This window comes from Hetaerina americana, unplaced genomic scaffold (genome assembly GCF_022747635.1).
Source record: "Hetaerina americana unplaced genomic scaffold, ioHetAmer1.1.p SCAF_9, whole genome shotgun sequence".
In the NCBI taxonomy this organism is placed as follows: domain Eukaryota; kingdom Metazoa; phylum Arthropoda; class Insecta; order Odonata; family Calopterygidae; genus Hetaerina; species Hetaerina americana.
This window is the reverse complement of record NW_027287538.1, coordinates 7,090,383-7,115,565: the sequence shown is the minus strand read 5'-3', so window position 1 is coordinate 7,115,565 and position 25,183 is coordinate 7,090,383. Positions and strand designations below refer to the sequence as shown.

General features: G+C 37.0%; 1 protein-coding gene across 1 annotated transcript in view; it reads right to left on the bottom strand.

Moving 5' to 3' along the window:
- The window catches only part of Clbn (Nuclear export mediator factor NEMF homolog Clbn), a 30,110-nt gene extending 14,915 nt beyond the window's left edge, over positions 1–15,195 (bottom strand). Inside the window, exons 1-11 of the mRNA XM_071597822.1 lie at positions 15,021–15,195; positions 14,694–14,865; positions 14,400–14,602; positions 14,175–14,311; positions 9,854–10,017; positions 8,914–9,120; positions 7,902–8,188; positions 6,503–6,616; positions 5,575–5,771; positions 2,671–2,851; positions 1,035–1,229 (exon numbers count right to left, since the gene is read on the bottom strand). Coding sequence (XP_071453923.1) covers positions 1,035–1,229; positions 2,671–2,851; positions 5,575–5,771; positions 6,503–6,616; positions 7,902–8,188; positions 8,914–9,120; positions 9,854–10,017; positions 14,175–14,311; positions 14,400–14,602; positions 14,694–14,865; positions 15,021–15,076 — 1,913 coding nt within the window. The 5' untranslated portion in view covers positions 15,077–15,195. The remainder of the gene's footprint in view (positions 1–1,034; positions 1,230–2,670; positions 2,852–5,574; positions 5,772–6,502; positions 6,617–7,901; positions 8,189–8,913; positions 9,121–9,853; positions 10,018–14,174; positions 14,312–14,399; positions 14,603–14,693; positions 14,866–15,020) is intronic.
- Between the last annotated feature and the right edge of the window lie 9,988 nt (positions 15,196–25,183).

The following is a 25,183-nucleotide window of genomic DNA, read 5'->3' as shown; positions in this document are numbered from 1 at the left end:
CAGTGTCCAAAAAAGCATTAATATTGAATCATAATCATTTTATGCAGGGATAGAATTAAACCCCCTACATCTCTCATTACATTAATTACTTCTCTTTCACGGTTTGCCTTCCATGAAGATATTTCTGGAACATTAACGCTCGTAAAACATGACTTCCACCTGTACTGATCTTATTTAGTTCATTTTTACATTTAATTTGCTTTCACACAGGTGTCGGAGTAGTCCCAGTCAACTTCTACCGCATTTTCATAGACCTTCAATCATTCACTTTTTCATTTCACATACGCACCAGAATCCATTTACACACAATTGAGCAATGCTTTTATTGAAAAAACAATAGCATCAAGAAAGACAACCACAAACTCCCAAACCCTTGGTAAAGGAAAACCCTCTCAGGGAATAATCAGACCAGTAGCCTCTTGGTTATCAGGCAATAGCATTACCCCATCATCACCAAAGCTGGCTTATTATTTGAAATTATGTACGGTTGATATAAAATGTTTTATGGAATTCAGTTCTGTCCTTTAAGGGAAGCTTTCAATAACAATTAAATAAATTAATGTAATACGTACTTCTCATTTCAAGAGGAATTTCCAGGCAGGATATGTGGGGAGGGAATGGGGAAAGAATGAATTGAGAGAAACCTGGCACTGCTCTCAATTAATGCCACCAAGGTGTCACACAGTTTAACGCCCACAGATAGCATATAACGCTTGAAGTGCTCTTTACATGGCACCCAAGCAAGGATCAGGACACCTCTGAAAAGCCAAACCTGGGCCCTTAGGGTGAGAAGCCAGTACACTTGTCACCACACTGACCTGATCCCTAAAAGCATTTGACTATGGACATAAAACTTGATGTTAAAGAGTCTAAATATTTCTTTCCTTCACATCCGATGATGATAAATGCATTTCAAGGAAAAAAGGGAGCATGTAAACACACTTTATGCCAATATTTTAATTCACAACTATAGGAAAACTTTCTCCAAATTTAAAATTAACAGGAACATGAACAATTAGTATTTCATACAGTACCTGAAAATAGAACCATCTTCCAACTTGAACAAGAAACTGAAGCCCATGATGAGATGGCATGGAGGGAGATAATTTTTCTTTCCTCTAATCATAAAGCTGCCAGTGGTCAAGTATTCTCCAGTAGGAGCAGTCTTTGACACTTGGTCACTATGAACCCACCAAGCACTGGTCACAACTTTGGCTTCCCATGCTATGCTTTAATGTTACAGAAGAAACAAATACTCGGTGTTAATGACAAAAATTCTCAAACACATATGTGTCCATAACATACAGCAAAGGAACCAAATACATACTCCAACTAATGGCTATCTAACCAAATTATCTGTTGAGCTGTAACTAGATTGAATTCATCTTATAGGCCTTTTTACGTATTTGTATGAGGTCAATCAATCAATATACAATGTCATTCTGAAATACTGCTAAGCAACAAAGATTAATGTAAGTGATTTGATCATTATTACAATAAAGGTTAATATACAAAATAATTGCAATACATACATCATGATTTCACCAGGCATTATGAACACTGAATTTTAAAAAATGAGCTGAGGTAGTTAAAAAGTGAACTATTAAAGAAATAATTTGATATCATGGAGTTTCAAAGTAGCAGTTTACCAAAAAAATTGTGCTTTTTAAGTTAACTTTAGAGTTAACGATCCTCAAACAGGGGTCAAATCTAACAGCAATCCACACATTGTAATGGCCTACAGATGCACGGCACTTTGCTATCCCAAGACCTTCCACTACCACCTTTCCGACCACAAAATGCCAAACTCCAGCCATCAACGTTGGCGAGAAAAAATTATTTTACTCATTTTTGAGACAGACCACTTACACCCAAATCAGCCCTAGTCTTTGTCACCTTGAGTATTTTTACCCTATTTATGCAAAAAATTAGAAGCTCTCACTCTATTCCAGCTTGGTGTGATGTGTTCCCAAACAAACAAATTAATCTTCAGATATATATTTTTTTAAGATTTACAAAATGGAGAGATTAAAGATTTTCGAGACTATGTAATTATGACAATATAAAAATAATAATTCAAAGCAATTATGAACGTTAAAAAAAATGAATATATTTTAAATGCAAATCTTGAAAAAATCAGTCTATACTGGCAAACAGTTTTTCTTTGACAAATTCCAAAGAAACTGCGGGAGATGCCGCAACAGTAACTTTTAACGGAGTCATCCGCTAATGTGCATTTCAATGCAACAATTTCAGAGTGTAAAAATCATTCGCCTTGACTGGGATTCGAACCCAGATCCCTCAATATCCGGTCGAGTGCTTTAGCCACTTAAGCTACCGAGGCGTCCTCTTAAACTCTGAAATTTTTGGGGCTTTTAAAGGAACTAGATGTTTTTCTTTAATTTGGACTTTATAGTGCGGATTCAACAATAGCACTTAAAAATGATTTCATTTAGTTCCTGATTGAAAAATTGTTATGAATTCATTGGAAGGTAAAAAAAATACCAAGGGGAAACATACAAACTTCATTCAGACTTGGTGGTATGATATAGACAGCCGTTTTCATATTCATTATGTATAGACAAAGTAAATTAGTAAAATCAATTCCAAACATTAACATTTAAAAATGAAAACAATAATTAATTCCATAATAATAAAGTTTTCACCAACCTGTAGGACACTGCCATTACTCCAGCTTCATTCAAAGTTTTTGGAGGGATTGGCCCACCCTGAGGATTCTTTATCACAACACTACTTGCACCTTGAAGATCGGCATGGACATATATATCATTTGCCCGGAGGTGTTTTTTCACAACAATTTCATTTTGCTGCTGGTCTCTTCCACCAATAACTAAGGGACAAAGTGAATAAAATGGTAATTTTGTTGTCCTTGTCATGTACACAACGCACAAAATAAAATACATTGTCGTCTTCACAATGGCCAGCCAAAACAACAAATATACACTACAAATTAATAAAACATTCTCTACATGACCTAATGAAATAATCTTAATCACCACAATGACCTACAATTGAGATTGATTCTCTGGATATTCAATAGCTTCATCAGTTACACATATTTTAATTTGTATTACATATTACAAGCACAGAGAATGGTAACTACGGCTGCATGAATATTATGGGAAGAATCGGCCCAAGCCGTACTCTTCATAGTAGGCAAAGGATATGGTCAGGGAAATTGGAGAGGAAAAATAAGGGAGGTGCCCAGGTACCTTCCTCAATGAGCGAGTTACAGGACTAACGTCAGCAGAGATTCCACGGAAGACCTGTTTGGGTGAGTGAGATTTGCGAGGGTCAAGGTGTTTACACATACCCAAGCAAGTGAGTGATAGGCGGAGAAATCTCTCGCAAGCCCTGTCTGGGTGATTGCTTGATTAGGGCAAGAGTCAATGCTATCTAGTACACCTTAACCAGAGCGTTTTTGTTGTCATATTTTGGTTGAATCATTTGTTCTATTCTAACACCCCAATGTCATTATATTTTTTAATTTAATATTTCCTCTCTAATTTCCCTCACCATATCCTTCGCTCAATATTAAGAGTACGGCTTGCATTAATTCTTCCCATAATATTCCATGCATTACCATCAGTACTAATTGAGCAGGTCACGAAACATACTTTTTATTTTAATCCCAATCATTTTGCTTCATGCAAACCCGTAATTTTATTCCTGCATACATTGTAGATTTCATACATGCCTTTATATTTCCAAGCGAAACAGATGAACTGGTTTTGATAGTGGTTAAATAAAGTCCACTTTCTCCAAGTTTCAAATGGGGATGGGGAAATTTTTGCTGATTTTGACAAACACAAAATATTCCACAACAAAATAAAACTGACAATCAATGAATGTAGTTACAAGCAATGACAAGGAAAGCATGTGGCGATAATGACCTTTCCTTTTAGTACAATCGCACTACATTACACTAACTACAATTAAAATTGACTTTGCACATACATATTTTCAGTGGCCACTATCTCATTCTAAACACAGTAAACTCTCGATTATCTGTTTTGCAGGTTTTCTGTACTATTCTCGCCACACAGCACCTCAAAATTTTAACAAAATTAAAATCATAAAGATTTTTAAATGCTTTGTAACTTCTATACACTTCTTTACATGAGTTCAAAATACCTTGACTTTCTTAACATTTTTTAATTACGCAAAACCAAAAGTTGTCTATAGTATATTGATGTTTTCACCAATACATTTTTCTACCATCTGTACTTTCTAATTATCGTTTCCCTTGCATTCACTAGCCCTGAGAATTCCATATCGATCTTTATGATGAACAAATACATACTAGGCAACAAACAAGCCAATAAATATCTACACCGCGTAGCTTTAATCAGTATCATATGACGAATAGGAATCCACATCAGCAATTCTTCGTTGAAATTCTTCCTTCGCCAATTTTCTGTTCTTTTCCTGGCTACATGACTGGTTTAGCACTCTGAAGAAAATACGCTATGCTATTACTAACATAGTGATAGTTCTGCATTCTTGTAAAACTATAATTTCATCTTCATAAAAATGGCTGAAAAATTGTCTTTTCCATCGTTGAAAAATGCAAATCAACCACAAGGAGTGTAAAAGAAAATTCTTCGCATATAAAAAGAGACGTTTCAGGCATGATATGATGGATGAAACAGTTTCTGTGTCACTTGGTGGAATTTCTTCATATTGAAATTAAATTTAAAATACTTCGCCTTTCCACATAAACCACTTTTATTACTACCTACTGTTACTTTTATAACTAACTACTATTGATAACGAAACCTAGGTAGTAATAAAAGTGGTTTATGTGGAAAGGCAAAGTATTTTAAATTTAATTTTAATATGATATGATGGATTATCATGATTAATTAAAAATTGGCAATTTAATTAATCTAAGCATATATCTCTCCTCTTTGTACCCAGAGTATATTTTCTGTGTTTTATCCGCGTACATTTACCTGAGTATTTCAATTATCCAAGCTACATGCTGCATCTATTAACACAGATTATCGAGAGGTCACTGCATGCATATATGTTCCGTCTATGACATGATTTAATGGATTAAACAGATGCTGCCCGAAGCAGTATTTATCTTCATCATTCACAAGAAAAAACTGAACACATGCTGGGCTTTTGGGAATAATTTTCCACAGCCTGCCTTCTCCAGATCCATTTTCATATGCAGTTGGGCAAAATAAGCAATTTTTCCCTGATGCTGAAAACTTTCCATATCCACTCATCGCTCTTTCCACCATGTCTTTTGCCCCACTAGTTTTTTCCCTTAGTTCATTATTTAACTCATTGTAGTTCATTAAGTCTATTTATATTCTTCCATTTCTTTCTATCATCTATCTTCCTTTCCCTTTGCAATTCATTTTTCTCCCTAACCCTTTTCCCTGTACCTTTTATTTTATTTTGAGCTTTTATTATATCTTTAATTCCCCCACCTTCCTTCTGCTCCACCCATCCCCTCATCCTTACTCAGGATTTTAGTCCCTAACATCATACAAGGTGAGAATTGCTTACGTATTTAAATCATAATTATACATATCTTACCTAGGTAATTTTCAGAGCTGATGAACCAAAAAAACTTTTCAAACCAAAACACTTTTCTTGCTTTGTTGATTGTTGTAATTGCCTGCACCTCTTTCAATGCCTGCTTGGTCTTCCTTTCCGCAGATTTCAACGCTTTCTTCTCAGAATCAAGAGTCTTTTGCTGTTTTTTGGCAGCATTCCTCTTTTGATCATAATAACTAAAATGGAGAAAACAAAAATAATTGTTAAAGAGTCATTCAATGCCCACTCATTTTAAAAAGACTTAATTTGAGGAGATGAAAAGAGTGGATTGCGATGATTCGTGCCATCTGGAATAGGTGGACGATTGGGGGAACAGTGAAAATGGCAGAGGATGGCATTAGGACGAGAATAGTACACGCAAGAGAAGCCTTCCCAAGAGGAAGGGAATTGTTCATTGGTAAACTAAGCACAGATGTGCAGAAGATATTCATCACGACTTTCACATGAGTGCTTTTTAATTCTGAAACTAGGTCTTTGAGACAAGCAGATGAATTCTGATTGGAGGCTTTCGAGATTCGAGTGAAGAGGAAAATGGAGAAAAAAGTTGGACACAGAGAGGAAGACAAACAACATTTTCAATAAGTTAGGTGGAGGGAAGGAGTGCCTGAGGAAGATCTAAATAAGGTGAAATAAGTGGATGGAGGAAATACTGAGGGGTAGTGGGATGACGAAAAGGCCATGAATTGAAGAACGTTGGGTAAGCGGCATAAAGAAAGAAGAGGAGGTTTTTTAGAGAGCACAAAGGCAAGCTGAAAGTAAAAAAGAAATAATGTACGGCAAAAACACTAAAGTTCTCATGACAACTAGAACTCAATAGGCATTAAAGAAAATCCAATGCCTAACCTTAAAAAGTAGAGAGGTATGAAATGCCTCGAATGAAAATTATTTCAAAATGAAAAAAACTTACGCTCTGGCATTAGCATATGCTGACAGGCCCAAATCAATATCGATGAGCATTGGTTTGGATGGTTCAAAAGTTTCATTTTCATCATCAGAGAAGCCATCATCCTCAAACGGATCACTGTAAAAATAATTCTAGAATTATAAATACACATAGAATGCATTGGAACATGCAAATTATTTAAATTAACTCACCCTGCAAGCATTCACATGCAAAGGAGACCGGGTGGATAGGGTAGAAGAGCGTGATGGCAGAATGAAATTTCACTTCAAGGAGGCCTCATAGCAGGGAGCACTTTTCTGTGCACACACATATCAATGAAGGGCATTGTACCAAAACAAAAATGCCATTCAAATAATTACCTACAGGATTACCTCTTAATTTCATGAGGTCATCGCATGCCAACGGAAAACAAATGGGTTGATGAGAAATGGAACTCGATATGGTACAGGCTGCTACCAGACTTGGCTTCACGGCCCCAATATTTACTTGATCCCAGTAAGAGAGGTCTAGCCAGAGATGAGGATTCAACGGGTTGAATTGAAGGTGAAAATTTAGAACCTACCCAACTCCAGACCTTATAATGCCTTTTTCAATTTTCATCCATTATAATAATCCTAGAAATGACTCCTAACTCCTCTCAACTATTAAATTTCCTCCTGTAAAACTGTCACAAGAACAATATCAATTTTTCTTCAATCTAACTCTACTAAAATCATGAGTGTTTTTGTATATTAGCTAATTTATATTCAAATGCATGCTAGCAGCAATATTTCTGCATTCATGACAGGCACTGCAACCGTGATTTTTTGGTCGGTAATTTTTAAATTCATTTTCATGAGTCATACAAGATAAATGTAGTTATTTTTATACCCAAAAAAATGGAAATCTAAATCAAAAGATTAACTATTGACAGGTATTGTATCCATTAACTCCCGTACGAGAGATCAATTTCAATAGTGGAATAGGACAATCCTTACTTAAAAATTGGAGAATTGTACTGAAAATAAAGCTGATTAATTTTGTTCAATTCTTTCACTGGAACTTCAAGCCCAACCAATTATTTCCTGAATGAAAAACTAATGGTTTCAAACTACATTTTTACTAAATTCCAAAGTTTTTTTAACAACACGAATCCACAGTGAAACAGGAAGATGTTTAATAATATACATTTAATTTCTTGAATTAAATTGACACTTTAACCATAGGATTTATTCTCTTTCGAAGCTTTTCAGGCTTTAATGTACTTATAGACCAGATAATTGGGATTCAAGCTTAAATGAGAGTCATAAGTGCTCCAACTTTACACAAGCTTCACGCAGCAAAAATAAGTGAAAAAGCATTAAATCTGTCCAAGACTTGAGAAAATATTAAAGACGTAAACTTGGCAATTTAAGTCACTTACGCCAAATTCATAGTGATGTTATTGATTTGCAGTTTCAGCGCATGTATGCAGGTGGCAACTGGATCGCCCCTGGCTGCTGCCTCGAAGACAACTTGCTGGACTTGTTCCCACGATGCTTGTGTCGCCAGAGCTGCCCGTACTGCCAGTATGGCATTCTCAACCAATGGCAAGTTCTTTTCAATCAATTCTGCCTTCACTCTTCCTTCCTCCTGTGCCTTACCTAGCGCTTCCACCCTCACAACATGGTCCTTTTTCACATTTTCCAGTTTCTTCAATGCATCTCTTTCCTACGGACAAGGTTCACAGGCATATAACATTCCCAACTGTTGGCTTATGGCATTTTATGAGCGTGAGCATGCATTCAAAATCATATATTGTAATCAAACATTAGACTGAATGATCACGAATTGGTTCATGATTCAATTTAACTTGAAAAATAAACAATTCTGTGGAATCAGGCATGATGCTGAGGAAGGCAAAAGATGATCGACTCATAGTAAATGATAATGCAAAATTCCACAGTTAATAAAATACATTTTTACTTAGGTTACGATGTTACTTCATCATCTTCAGGTGAAGACGACAAAGTATAGTCGAAACGTACGTTGAAATATATTTCATTAACTGTCGAATAGTTCATTATTATTTGCTTCCAGTTGATCATTGAAAAATAAAATAATGATCTCATAAAATCAGTAATTATACCACAAAGAAGCGGCCATAATATATTTTTTTGGCATTGGAAATCTCCCAAAACTAATTGAATGCAAATTATCCATTTGAGAGGGCATTCATTCATTTGCAAACTCATAAATACTCTATGCAATTACATTTCATTATTTTTCAAAACCTATATAAGATTTAGATATTCAAGTCATATGTATTTGTAAAAATAATTGATAACACCAAAGTGCTGGTGATTGCTAAAGTGTGGTTTAAATTGCTGGGAAAATATGGTCATGTTATCTCAAATGAGCAGATTTGCCGAAGCACCTGACTAAATTAAAATTACCTGTTGCAAAGCCTTCATGTCAATTTTCTGACTCTCCATGCTGGAAAAGAATTCATCAACAGCAACATCAAAAGAAGTGAAATCTTTGATTGGCTGGTTGGCGTGCTGTTGAAATACCATCGGATGAAACTCTTGATTAGAATAGAAAACCTCCTCCTCCCCTTCCAAACCCTTTATTTTCTTTTCCAATTTTTGCACAATGTACCCCTGTGAAGCAAGCAGAAGGACAACACAATTAGGTTTTCATTCATGAACATTCACAGCGTACACACATAGATTAACATAATAATAACGACTAATGTAATGGTGACATTACTTTAAAGCAAACCCAAGGAATGAATACATAGAGATATAAAAAATTAACAAGGCCTCCTAAGTTTTTAAAATTCCAGGTTTTTTCCAAGTCTAAAATGAGATCTTTCCAGGATCTGTATCATACGTATATCTCAACACAGTAACCTAGCAGAAAGGTCCAATCAGACAAGGTAGTCCAGTGAGTGAGTATAGCACGCTGGGCTACTGACCAGTGGGCCCCAGTTTAATTCCAGGTCATGCCTCTGGGCACTCTCAGCTTCAACCAAGCTGCATGATTTTTCAGATACCAGAAAGGCAGCACAGGGTAAGGAACTGGTCCCCATTATCATCCTGGTAAGTGAATTTCACATGCCATTGGGCTCTATACTTAGTGAGCTCCATCCTCACCAATCTTAACAACCTTCCGGTTGATTAGTGCAGTGCGGACTCAATATAATACCAAATAAGACAAGATAGATATTGCAAAGCAGTTTGACAAAAACATGAGGAACTTCATAACACAATTTAGTATTAAGAGATAACGAGATGAAATAAGTTTTGGAACGTCCTGGGAAGGGATTATTAAGTTCTACAATGCAAAAAGTAATCATGGAGTGATGAGATTCTATTTATTAAAACTATTTACCTTGGAAACTTCTTTAGATGCATTAGTCATTAAATTTTCTGCTTCGATTAAGGCTTTATGCAAGTTATCCACATCTCTGGCAATGTCAAATGTCTTTCCCAGCTTACAATTCGTAGCAAACCCAGCACTTAAAAGTACATGCTCAATGACTGCAGGTCCATAATCTGAAAAATGACAAAAATTAAACACTTTCACACAATGTCAACAAATTATTTACAGTAAATTAACAAATGCAACGTCATTTTGAGCAAATGTATCACTTGCTACAATGACTGATCTATTCATATACTTATTCTTTTGAACCAATATCGGTACCACTAGTATGAACTGGTGACGCGAGAGCGGAGTCAGGCAACACATACTTCATCGAAAACTCTCACATCCCACTTGTCTCACTGTTTCACTTCATGCAGGAAGTGTTAACAGAGTTTCTACACTTCTGCATGTTGGAATTATTCTGACACTCCCAAGTTATCCGGCTCAAAATGCCATTTTTTCAATTTGATAATTAGAGCGCAGGTGGCAGAGGGGAATTCGGCTTCAAATATGTCATAAATATCAGATCAATAGGAAGTACAATTTTCATGGGATTTTTTCCAGAAAAGCTAAAGATTGTCAGCTATTCAATGGTTCTTCTCTTTCCAAAAGATATACATATTTCATATTCCTGATTTCCTTCCCCAGAGTGTGTATATTTCCAAGTCTTATAGCAAAACTGCTACCTACATGCATACAAGTATTCTCTTATTAGGCTTTATAAGTGAATTTAAACTTTTAGTAGTCATAATGAATATAATATACTGATTACACAAACAAAAAACCAGGTCATCAAGAGCTATAAGAGGTGGAACTGTTTACTGTCAGGATAGCAGTAAGAGAAACAAAAAACAGCATGGACACCGCTACCAGAATAACATAAGCCAAGAAGGTTTTCTTTAAGAGGAAAATCAAACTCATCACAAAATATGTAATAATTAATAGAAGGTATAAAAAAGCTCACCAAGAATTAATTAAAAATGGGCAGTGATTATTTCTCTACCGATGTTTATGGTGTCTACAGTAGAGTACAAGCAAAGGAAATTTGATGTTAATGAAGAATGATGAAGGTCAACTTACTGCCCAATTTTTTATCATACCACATCCACTACAAAGGTTAGGAGATGAAAGAAGCTAAGGATATTCACACAGAACAAATAATCCCTTGGAACGTATATTGCCAATAGCTCACTGAAAACAATTGTGGAAAGCAGAGCGAGCAGGAAAAACTCAAAAGAGGAACTGAAGACACAATATAAGAACCAGTTGATGGAAAACATGAAATTGAAGAAATATGAACACATGAAGGGATAAACTGATAATAGAGTTGACTGGAAAACTGCATAATGGCAATACTAGACGACAGCTATCAATGCTGAAGGTGAGAACGCATTGAGTATCATTTGTCAAACTAAGCACAACATGAGTCAGAATTGAAGCCAGAAAGGCAGAAGTTAAGCATAAATAATAATTTACTTCACATACTCAGCCTTCAGAAATTGAAAAGCACATTGTACCTGAGTTGAAGACAGATAAGATGACAAAACTTCCAAGATATCCATTAGATATGGACCTTTGAAGGTGTAGAGTTGAGCAAAGCAGAAGCAAAGATTAAATTCTTAACCTAATACAAACGGATACAGCTAGCAAGAAGTGTCGAGGGATCTTTTTTACTATATACTATACTTCATTGGAGATGATTGATTGAGTATACTCAACTCAGTTCCCTAAGGTGAGGGCAGTAAAACCTTGAAACAAGAAATCCAACAGTTAGGAGATATTTTTATGCATGCTCAAGGGATGTAAGAACTGAATGTGTCATCAGCATTCAAAATTTCAAACAAACAAGAAATTTAAAATCAAACTTGATTAAAAGCATGTAGATTGGTGACTAATGACATTTACCCAGTTGAAGGTTAAGTGTTCTGCAGAGCATTCACTTAGATCTCTACATAGCACTGAATTATTGTAAGGCCGCAGAATTTGCATTGCAACAGACTCTGATAATTGCAAATAAATTTTTGACAGAGTAATAGCAGATGGTGCACTTGTACTGACAATAATATTATTCAACTAAATGAAAGGTGATTAAAAAAAGGACAGTCTACATACACACAAGAAAAAGGAGTGTAATTTATGCCAATTTTATTACAATGTAACTAATCATCCAATAATATATTCTGACCCAATAATTCTAGAACTTTTGAAATGACTGAGGAAGTATATTGCAAAAGTATTCGCTGGAGCCTGTCTCACTATGCACATATATTATACAATATGATATTGCGCTGTTATGTTACGTTATGATTTACGCTGGTATTAATGGTAACTGAGAGCAGGCCTGAGGTGCATGACCAATGAGTCAGTGGTGGATCCAAGGGGGGATCAGAGTTGTGGTGGCCACTGCCCACACTTCAAGAATTATTATTATTATCAGTAAATTTATCAACTGGTTAAGGTGGGTTTTCAATGAATACGAGCTACCCAATAGTACAGTGCCAATCCCTTTGTCTCTCCAAACAAAACACAAGACATCCAGCATTACAATAAGACCCTCTACAATTCTGAATACTTCCTCCCTCCCTTCATCCCATCCAACATTCATATCTTATTCCTCCCCCTTCCTTGTTTGCCTAACATTCTCACCTCTATCAACATTCCATTGCTGATTTAAACGCTCTGCAGCCATCTTTTCTACCTCCTCTGGATTTCTACCAACAATCTCCTCCCCCACCACGCCCAGCACTTCCTCATTTGCTTTTCTTTCAGCCAACTTCATCTCTCCCATCCTTCTCCACGCCAAAATTTCAAAAACCTCCAATCTCTGCTTATCATCCCACTTCAATGACAATGTCTCCATGCAATACAAAATCATTCTCCATATCAAAGTTTTGACAAGCCTTTTCTTAACATCCTTACTTGACGTCCCCGTCATCAGCTCCCTCCTCCTTGTGAAAGCTTCTTTGCCTATAGTAATTCTTCTTCTTACGTCCCTAATACTTTGACCGTGTTGGTCCAAAACACTTCCGAGATATGTAAACTGTTCTACTTAATCTAGTTTCTGCCCTCCTAATTTAATATTTAACTTAGCCTTTCTATTTCTGGAAAATTGCATAACTTTTGTTTTATTTCCATTTATTCTCATCCCATACCTGTCGCACTGAATTTCCAATTCACTCAGCAATGCTTGCAATCCCTTGGCTGACTGAAAAACTAAAGCTTGGTCATCAGCAAACCTAACCGATTTCATGGATTCCCCTCCAACTTTCATTCCTACCTCCAGTTCTTCCCATGCCTCTTTAATCATGTCCACCACATATACGTTGAACATCGCAAGTGATAACTGCATGCCCTGCCTTATCCTCTTCCTAACACTGTTCATCCGGACTTTCCATCCCTCATTCACACCTGAGTAGTCTGAGACATGTGGATAAGTCTCCTATCCCTCCAATCTACTCCTATTTTTAAATGTTTATTCATTAGTTATTCCCAATCCCATCCATCAAATGCCTTTTACAAATCTACAAAACAGGATAATATATCCTGATTGTATTCTATGCTCTCTCTATTATGATATGTATGATGATATTCTATATACTGAAAAATGGATAGTGGGGCTCTTAAAAAGGGGTTTAACAATGTTACTATACGTGTAAATAGATGGAGCCTGACTATATCTGATCAAATTATAGTCATTCATTTCTGGGAAAAAAATCGCAATGGCTTTAAGCATTCAAGAGGATTAGGCATCGGGAATCAGATAAATTTAAACTAACATGAGAAAAACAAGAAACACCTGCTGAGCTGCATTTAAAGAAAACTGGCTTTATTAATTTAACACTTTGGAAATATTCTATGATAAAACTTAAAACGGTCCATCTGGAATGATGATGCCCCTCCATTATGCGACAAAAAGTCCAAGAAATGAAAATCAGCACACCTATAACTGAAAGTGGTATTAATAAACCTATAAGGTGACCTAACCTGAAAGGTGTATTTTTTGGTCAACTATAAGGGCTGATTAGGGCTTTTAAAAACCTAATAATGAAAATTAATCTAATACTTCGAAGGAAGGTAGTGTTCTTCTCATCTAAGCACAGCCAAACTGAGGCCTACACAACACGAACCTTTTTGCTTCGTCACTTGGCCACCTTTATTATATTTTGGGTTATAGGATGTATTATTAATAGAAAATTTTTGTATTATTTGGCATTATTAGAATGCACAGCAGGTTCTATGGCCATTGAATTTAATATACAGAAAACAATTGAAATCATTCACTAACCAAGTTTTGGATTCAATATCTTTTTCAAAGTATCTCCTATCTTTCCTCCGTTTAGTATGTCTGTGAGTTGTTCAACAGACATTACTCCTTGTGGCTGCCGAGCTCTAGCAACTGGATACTTTTCTTTCACTGCAAATCTAAAAGGCATGCATCTATGAGTTCTGATCAATTATAAACCACTTATTACAGACATAACTGCAATATAAAATAGAGTACACAAATCACCTTACTTCCTCGCCCTCAACATGAGGGCGCAATACGTAGAGGATTACCAAATCGCCATCAGTAAGCAACACATTTCCTCTATCGTATAGTTCTAATATTATATGATACTCAGCATCTCCGGTTCCAAACTGCATGTCAACAATTCGATCAATTCCCAACTGTTTTATTGACTCTAATCGCTTGTTCCGAAGATGCTTCCTCATCTGAATACAAATTTCGATATTCAAACATGGACAAAAAATTATTTTTCATTACCACAGATAAGGCAAAAATAGCGCAACTAATTTTACAAACCTTCATACTGAAACCCGACGGTGCTACATTTTTGGGCCATTCAAATACAGTGGTGTGCAGCCGACTCCCTGATTCGATTAACAAAACAACTTTCTCGTCCGGATTTTGGAACTTAAATAAATATGTCTTGCTGTCTATGTCATATATTTGGTTCAATCGCATTCCTACAAGTCTAAAGAGGAGAATATTATATTAATAGAAATAATACAAAGACAATTCATTAAATTCATCAAATGGCACAGCATGGAACTTATAAAGCATGATGTATGTTCATATATGTAGACATGTTCTATCCTTAAAACTTATATTTCTCTTTGATGAACCTACTTTTGCAGTTCGGTGATAATGCATATTAAATCATAGGTGCTGAATTTCGACTTCATTCTGATTATTTAGTATGCTCTTCACCATGCAGCTTTATTTGTTCTCAACATTCGATAATCAGTAGATAGATAATATCCAACTTCTGTGCTTCAAATTTTCGCATTAGCACCATGCATATTTCAAGAACACTCATGAATTTCTTTATTCATTTGTTTTCGGGGAACTTGAAAAACGCGGGGACTAAGTCATTCTTTCATATGCAGCAGTCAGGCAAGAACTATAGGTACGCAGGAGTATATTAATGAATTAATTAGTCGTATATGAATGCCAGACGCTGGACTAGGTACACAAAAATTCTATTTTTTTAGTTCTTGCATCTCGTCACAGTTAATTCGTACTTATACCCACCAAATTTACAATCAAACTATAACTCCGAACACCTTTTATACTTCTCTTTAATCAGTCCCTTGTGTTTCCTCGCTTCGGTGGGATTGACATTTTACTCATAAGAACATAACTTTTGAAAGTATAATTGAAAAAAATAGTTGCTTTTGGGTGTGCAACGTGTAAACATTATCAAAACATGAAATATCACACCTTTAGTAAATCCAAACAACGAAAGTGTTAAGGAAAGTATTCTATTCGTCTTCTAGCTGTACCTTCAGTCAATCCCCTGCATTGAAACCGGTCGCATTAAAAAAATTTATTTTGTGGAAAAATTGCCAATTTTTAATTAATTATGATCTTCCACCGTATCACGCCTGAAACATAAATTTTTATCCAAAAGCATATTACAACGTTCCTGAGAGATATTACCGTCGAGTGGAGTTTCAGGGTGCCTTCTAGGCGTGGCAGACACGTCTCCGTAAATGTATTGATGCTGGGAGAGGGTATATTGAAGAATTTTATTCATACAAGTACGATCAATAAATCTATATTTCCCAGAGAACTGAATAAAATCATGCGTATTATTTTCAAATGATCCATGTATTGAAAAAAGTAACTACGTTTGAGGTGCACAATCACCGTGAAATACAGTGTCGGTGCAGTCGATTTATGACCTGTTGAAATTAGCCATGAAGAATATAGTAGATCAAATCGTCATAGCCCGTATTCAGCGCCAGTTATTCTAGTGAAATAGAAAACCAAGAAGTCTGTGAAGTGAAATGTAGACCATGCATGGCTTATCGCGGCTTAAACAGTGCGTCAGAAAAAGGGCGTTACCCTCACTCACGACCTCTCCAGGGTGAAACACGTACGGGGAATATTTCGACAAGCCAACAAAAAATTAGGAGTTTTCAGAAAAGTACCGGGTAAACGTAATAAAAAGGTCAAAGAGAAATGCTGTCTTTGGCTGGTTAGGCCTCATTTAGAATATGCTGCAAGTATATGGGATCCTCACGAGGTTGAATTGATTGCCGAATTGGATCGCGTGCAGCGTAAAGGAGCTAGATGTGTAAAACGTCGTTATGATAAACTTAGCAGCCTATCATAAGTATTAGAGCAGCTAGGCTGGGAATCAATCATTGAGCGAAGGTTAAATTACAGATTGTAGCTCTTGCATAAATTGGAATGAGGGCTCTTTAGCAGTGATGTTTATAATGCATTATTACCCCAATCGTACTACGGAATGAGAGATCATGCTAATAAAATTAGAGGGATTAAGTGTAAAACAAATAGATTTAAGATGTCATTTTTTCCACGAACGAAAATTGATCAGAATAACATTGTTCGATCGCGGTAAGGTCATATTTGGGTCAAAATTAGTCTGGTGTGTATTCACCCCTTGTCACACACCCTAGCGGTGGCTTGTAGGGTGCTAAATTAATAATAATAAATAAAAAGAGGGTAGAGCTAAGGACTCCTGACCCGAGGGCCGAGGTTCGATTTCCGGGAAAGCCTCTCTGGGCACTCTCAGCTACGCCCGAGCTGTGTGGTTTTTCTGGTACCATATCTTCCTGGGAAACCACAGGCGGCACAGGGAAAGGATCTGGGTAAACTCCCCTGGCCTCTGGCCTCCCCTTACCACCCTGATGTGGGAATTTCATTAGCCCTATAGGGCTTATCATTAGGTGCGCTCTACCCTCACCTACCAAACTGACCTTCGTGTTCATTAATGTGTTTTCTTTAAATATATAGCCACGTGGGACACTTGGGATTCGAGCAAACGTTAGGACTAGAATAGTATTAATTGAGTCTTGCATGGGCGGTATTTGGCGATCCGTGCTGATCGTCATTGAAGAAGTTCATGTAGTCGAGATATCCCATCACCGAAATGAAAATAATATTTTCAAAATTTTGCCACGGACGCACGTTAGAGAAATGATTCTGTGATTACTGAGCTTCGCCCCGTCAACGCTTCCATAAATAGGTGTTATCTGTGTGATTTTATGATCCGCAGGGACTTTGTACCCTGTGTGAGATTAATTAAATATTACTTCGAGGTACGGCGCGATATTATGAGCTTATTATTTTAACACCCTAGTCGGTCGGTATACATATTTTAGGGACCCGAGGATTTGTTAGGTTTACTCTCTGAAATTAATACCTTGTTATATTAGCCAATCTACATGACACAATACCCAACAATTCGCCGAAAGGGCGTGTGGCGGGAGTGTTAGGACACCACCCGAAAAAATAGTGTAATTACCATCCTACACCACAATTACTTCGGTATAGCATGTATATCTGAGTAATCCTCGGTTGCCCCATCGTTCGCGAAATCACTGAGGAAGTATTTTAGATAGGTAGATATTTTAATGCTCTGCAAGCCACCGCTAGGGTGCGTGGCAGGGGCTGAATATACACCGATGAGAGCATTAGCTTTTCCCTTACTAACATAGTGAATGCCCTCGTCACAATTGTTCCCCCTGGCTACCTTTTTCTCCCTGACGTGACCAGAACGCTTCAGGGTCACTTTCCAAGTACTCACAGAGTACCAAGTAACTGCGGGAGATGCCGCAACAGTAACTTTGAACGGAGTCATCCGCTAAGATGCATTTCAATACAACAATTTCAAAGTCTAATAAAAATTCGCCTTGACCGGGATCTCCTTGATCGGAATTTTTTAAACAAAAAGTACTCACAAAGTACTTTTTGTTTAGAGCTTCGCAAGGCGTTGCGTCATTGTCTTTTAGTTCAATATTTAGAAAACCTATACTTGTCCAATAAATGCCCATTCTCCAAGGAAGAAGATATGCACTCGCCTGCTCTCCTTACTCTTGAGTGTACCACGCTCTGCTTTCCTATCGCTTTCCCAATGTCATAAGCTTCTTAGATATTGGAATAACTTACGGGCATTTTCAACTCCGGGCAGTAAATAATTTCGGATAACTGATGAAAGAAGCTATCGCAATGCAATTGATGAGCGATACTGTGAGGCACTTATAACCATACAACATTATATTCAATATATTTGAATTGACACGTTACTTTAAATGGCAAGCGAAAGCCACAAATTCAAGAGTCCAAAAAAAGTAATACGAACTATACGTTTTGATTGATTAATTATTTACAAATAATCGCCATTACCATGCGATGAAAATGGTCGAAATCCAGGACTGAATCGCATTATTTCGGATGGTAAGCCTCTTTATCAATGCTCCCCCTGACGAATTAAATAGAAAATCAGGCAATGTTTGGAGACATTGAGCGTTTTCATTGTTTTTTACACGAGTAGTTAACCAATTCATGTAGTACACGGAAAATGTGATTTATGTAAAGATTTCAACCTTCGGGAATTAAGCATCGAAAAATTACTGTCACTTTCTTAAGCTGCAAAAAGATCTATTACCACTGAATTTGAAGTTAATCCCCTCTCAACCTAACACTTTCTCATTTAAAATTTATTGTCTCTGGGGTAACTTTATGGAATTCACACAACATTTTGAAATGAAATTATTGACTCTTTAGTTTCTCACAGTTTATTTAAAAACACGACCCAGGTTTTGACGTTGAACTTCATCAGGTGATGCTGTTCAACGTCGAAACCTGGGTTGTGCTTTTAAAAAAAGTGTGTGGAGTTACAGAGTCAATAATTTCATTTCATTTCAACGTCCCCATTTGTTTTCTTTTTTGTCCACTTCAGCTTCTCAATCCTTCTCCATACCCACATTTCAAAAGCCTTCAATCTCAGCCAATCATCTTACTTCCAGTGACCATGTTTCCACACTGCACATTACAATGCTCCATATCCAAGTTTCACTGAGCCTTTTCTTAACATCTTTACTCTATGTCCATTTCATTAATTCCCACCTAGTGAAAGCTTCTTAGCCTTACCCAATTCTTCTCCTTATGCCCCAACTACTTTTGACTGTTTTTGTTCAAAACCTTTCTGAGATATGCATTATGTTCCACCTGCTCTAGTTTTTGCCCTTCCATTTTAATGTTGAGCTTAGCCTCTCTCTTTCTAGAAAACTGCCTAGCCTTTGTTTTATTTATTTTTATTCTAATCTATTACCTATCACACTGAATCTCCAAATCACTTAGCAATGCATGTTTGACTGATGAACTAAAACTTGATCATAAGAAAACCTGATTTTATGAATTCCTCACTGATTCCTATCTCCAATTCTTCTCACACCTCTTTAATAATTTCCTACTCATATATTTTGAACAGCATAGGTGATAATGGATATTTGCATTGATATTTGCATTAATAACCTGATTTTTGCCATACATTTTTTTGTATTTTTTAATGGGTGGTAGTAATAGTTTTTATTGGGAGGTGACCGACAGCTAAGGTTATTTGCACCATTGGGGATGGATGGGAAAGGAAGGGTGGAGAGAAACTCGATGTCCGCAATAGCCTACTCTCTTGTTGGAAGGCACCAAGGGGACCACAGTTTAACGCCCCATCCAATGGACATCATACTCATTCAAAGTACTCTCTACAATGCACTTCAAGTATGGATCAGGATACCACTGGAAAGTATTTGTTGTCTCCAGGATTTGAACCCAAGCCCTTTCGGAGGGGGAAGCCTCTATGCCAGCCACCGCAACATCCCGATCCCCTTATTAATAGGAAAACCCAATTACAATACATGTAAAATAATATATTCATAAAAGTGCGATAAAACAAAAGTAGTGAGGAATATTTAAAAAAGGAAAGCCATGGGGAAAATTAAAAAAGTAATCCAAAGACATAAAAGTTCGACAATAAAAATATCAGTGAGAGGGAAATAAAAAATGAACTATTCAAATATTAATTAAAAGAGGTTTAAAAATGAAGTATCTTCCCAAACTTCCCTTAATTTAAAAATTATGTGAATGAAGAAAGATGAATACCTACACTCTTATAAAACTTTAGGAAAGTAGCCATTGAAAGTTAAATGTGGGAATAATACCTGCTCAAATAAGGACAAATTATTTTTGAATACATATGCATTATGAAGAAACATTAAATTAAAAGAGCTGTCAGGAGGGAGTCCGAACCAAAGAAGGTGAAGACAGTTCCCTTAACTAGGAAGGTATGGTGTCTAATATAATAATAATCTTCATTTACTAAATGTAACAGGGTTAAATGAATGCAGTTCATGCCATTCATTATTATCAGGCAGTTTTAAAACCCTACGGCAATAAAGGCATCCATGAATGACTGACAAAAAGTCTTCTTCCTTTGTGACAATTAACCAGCTTTTTCTTCCGCAGCTGTGACAATCAATGGAGTTTTGGATTCCAACTCATTCCCCATCCCTCTTATTCTCCAGAATTGGCTCCCTTGGACTAAATACTGTTCTCTCTTGTGAAGAAATTGCTGGGCGAAAGGTGACTCCATTAAAACAATGAGGTGATTAAGAAAACAAATGCCTATTTTGCTGAGTTTGGATTATTGCATCATTCAGAAGGGATGAATAAATTGGTGAAGTGTTACACAAAATGAATAAGCTTGAGAGAATACAATGAAGAAAAATAAAAATGGTTTATCCACAAAAATTACCATATTAAACAGTCTATAACATGAACCCAGAATTTTGGTTAAAAAAATCAGCAGTGTATCTATGTATGCTCAGGTTCAAACTCCATGGGTCCAATACTGAATGCTATGTGTACCCCACATGGTCAGTAGTACTACGTATTTTAACTACATTTTATTTCGATCATTATATTTCCTTATATGTAAATTTTATCATTAGATTGAATTATTTTGTAATTGGGATTGCTACTAAGGGGATAGACCCAATACTGTATGCTGATGATACAAATATCATTGTGTCAGCCTCCTCAGTAGACAGAAAGAGCAGCCGAAACAGCTTAGATTTCCAATGAATGGTGTCTTCATAACTTCCTAAAACCCAATATAAACAAGTCCAGCCTGATTTATTTTACTAATAAAAAGAAAGTTTCCTCTGCAATCTCAGTAGATGTAGAAGGCGTGAGCATTCCCCAAAATTCCAATACCCAATTCCTGGGAGTAATCCTGCGTAGTAACATGTCTTGGGAGGAACACATTTTCAAATTACGTAGAAAGTTATGCTCCCTATGCTTCCTCATTAGAAATATTAGATATTCTGTAAATTTAGAGGTCCTTCTATCCATTTACTATGGTGAATTTTATTCTCGTGTTACTTTCAGTATCCTCTTCTGGGGCTCCTCTCCCCATGTGAGCATAATCTTCAAAATCCAAAAGAGGATTATACGTATTATGAGCAATGTTCCTTGCGATGCACTGCAGAAACCTCTCTTCAAAAGACTTGGTTTATTACCAGTACCTTGCATATATATATATATATATATATATATATATATATATATATATATATATATTTAATGTCATCTTACATGCAAAGGGTAATATATTTCTCATTACAAGTCCAACCACAATTACCATAGTCACCACACAAGGACCTGCAATGACCTGCACCAACCATTTGTCAGGACACACAATACTGCCCATGGGCCCAAAGCAATGGGCTTAAGGTTGTTCAATAAACTTCCCCATGAAATCAAATATGAAACAAAAGTACCTGTTTTCAAGAAAAAGCTGTTTAACCTTTTGAAAAATAATATGTTCTATTCTGTAAATGAATACCTTGAATTTTCGCTATGCGTCAATTCCGGCTTAAACAACTAATATGCAATTATACTAGTGTATTGGTATATATATATATATATATATATATATATATATATATATATATATATATATATATATATATATATACTCATATATACAGAAACATATATAAGGAAAAGGGATAGGAACACGTATAAAGGACGAACACAATAGAGGTGGGGAAGGCGGAATCGAACGGATCACTAGAGTAAAAATATCTCCTCAACCGGGACTCGAACACCGGATCTTTCCACTTGCCGGGCGGATGCTCTTAACCACTTGAGCTATCGAGGATATGTAATTTACCCTGAGATCCGTGGGTCTTATATGTCGCCAAGCGCCCCGATTCTTTAGCCAAGAGATGGCGTCAGGGGGCTATTTCACCCACCAAAGGAGAAATAGACAATACACAAGAGGAAAGGTCAGTGGTTAGAATTCATACAACATCATACAGGAAAAGAACAGTGCGTTTCGTGGCACGCATAGCCAGAAGAAAGAGATGAGCCACATTGGCCAAATACACATTCAAACATGAAATCCCGCCAAACGGCGAATAAATACTCATATATACAGAAACATATATAAGGAAAAGGGATAGGAACACATATAAAGGACGAACACAATAGAGGTGGGGAAGGCGGAATCGAACGGATCACTAGAGTAAAAATATCTCCTCAACCGGGACTCGAACACCGGATCTTTCCACTTGCCGGGCGGATGCTCTTAACCACTTGAGCTATCGAGGATATGTAATTTACCCTGAGATCCGTGGGTCTTATATGTCGCCAAGCGCCCCGATTCTTTAGCCAAGAGATGGCGTCAGGGGGCTGTTTCACCCACCAAAGGAGAAATAGACAATACGTGATCCGTTCGATTCCGCCTTCCCCACCTCTATTGTGTTCGTCCTTTATACGTGTTCCTATCCCTTTTCCTTATATATGTTTCTGTATATATGAGTATTTATTCGCCGTTTGGCGGGATTTCGTGTTTGAATGTATATATATATACGAGGGTCATCCGGAAAGTAGTACCCGTTCGTGCCGCATGAAGTGCTGACGACGCGAGTAGCCGCTGGACGAGGTCAGATAGCTTCAGTGGCTTGTCTGCCTTCTCTGAGCCAAGTTGCGTGACGCTAGCATTGCCTGTGTTGTTTCTGTGATTGTTTACAATGTTTAAAAAAATTGAGAACGCCGCCAGTTGTGAAGTGAGGGCAGTGATTAAATTCCTCAATGCAAGAAACGTTCGCCCATGTGATATTCATCGCCAATTAAAGGAGGTGTATGGAGACAATGTAATGGACGAGTCGTCTGTTCGGCGGTGGTGTCGCAACTTCAACATGGGGAGGGGGAACACACACGACGATGAGCGTTCGGGGAGACCGTCTGTCATTACAGACCAACTGGTGAGCTCAGTTGACGAATTCGTGAGGAACGATCGGCGCGTCACAATTGATGACATCTGTGAGCATTTTCCCAATGTTTCTCGAACAATTGTTCATGAAATTGTTAAACACCATCTGCATTATGCAAAAATTTGTGCAAGATGGGTCCCTCGCGTATCTCAATGAGCTGGCGGCGAAGGACTATGCAGCAGGAATACAGAAACTTGTCACACGTTATGACAAATGCCTTAATTTGCTTGGAGATTATGTTGAGAAGTAGTTTAAAGTATCCTCTTTCAAATAAAATTTTTTATGTTTGTTAATATTTACTTTTGTGTCTTTATTTCACGAACGGGTACTACTTTCCGGATGACCCTCGTATGTATATATATATATAAATATATATATACATATATATATATATATATATATATATATATATATATATATATATATATATATATATATATATATATATATATATATATATATATATATATATATCATAAACAAAAGGATAGAGAGTAGGGCAAATGATTACTTAGGGGATGATCAGTTTGGGTTTAGGAAGGGGAGAGGTACGCGTGATGCCATTGCAGTAATGAGATTATTAATCGAGAGGAATATAGAACACAACCAGGAGGTATTTGCCTGTTTCGTAGATTTCGAAAAAGCGTTTGATAGAGTAAATTGGGAAAAACTAATGAGTATATTGCAGAAAATAGGAATAGATTGGAGGGAAAGGAGGCTAATCCGCAACCTGTACATGTCTCAGACTGCTCAGGTGAGGGTGGGAAACGGGGAGTCAGGATGGGCAGTGTTAGGAAGGGGTGTAAGGCAGGGTTGCCCATTATCACCGTTGCTGTTCAACCTGTACGCAGAAGAAATGATCAAAGAGGCATGGGAAGAACTCGAGGTAGGAATGAAAGTGGGCGGGGAATTCGTAAAATCAGTTAGGTTTGCTGATGACCAAGCTTTAGTTTGTCAGTCAGCCAAGGGGCTGCAAGCATTGCTTAGTGAATTGGAAATTCAGTGCGACAGGTATGGGATGAGAATCAATATTAATAAAACAAAGGTTATGCGATTTTCTAGAAAGAAAAAGGCCAAGCTTAACATTAAAATAGGAGGGCAAAAGCTAGAGCAGGTAGAACAGTTTACGTATCTCGGTAGTGTTTTGGACCAACACGGTCAAAGTAGTAGGGACGTAAGGAGAAGAATTGCGCTAGGCAAAGAGGCTTTCACAAGGAGGATGGAGTTGATGACAGGGACTTTGAGTAAGGATGTTAAGAAAAGACTCGTAAAAACTTTGATATGGAGCGTAGCTATGTACGGAGCGGAAACGTGGTCATTGAAGCAGGAGGATAGACGTAGATTGGAGGCTTTTGAAATGTGGGTGTGGAGAAGAATGGAGAAGGTGAAATGGACAGAGAAGAAAACAAATGAGGAAGTACTTGGTATGGTGGGCGAAGAGAGGGGTTTGTTGGGAGCAATCCTATGGAGGCAGGAAAAGTGGATGAAGGGGGTGTTGACCGGCAGTGGGATGTTGAAGACTGTGATAGAGGGTAGAATGTTGGGCAAAAGAGGAAAGGGAAGGAACAGGATAGGGTTGTTGGACGGGATGAAGGGAGGAAGGAAGTACTCAGAGATGAAGAGGGACCTGATATAGAGTAGGATGATTGATTTTGTGTTTTGTTAGGAGTAATAAAATATTTGTTTGGTAGTTGTGTCAGT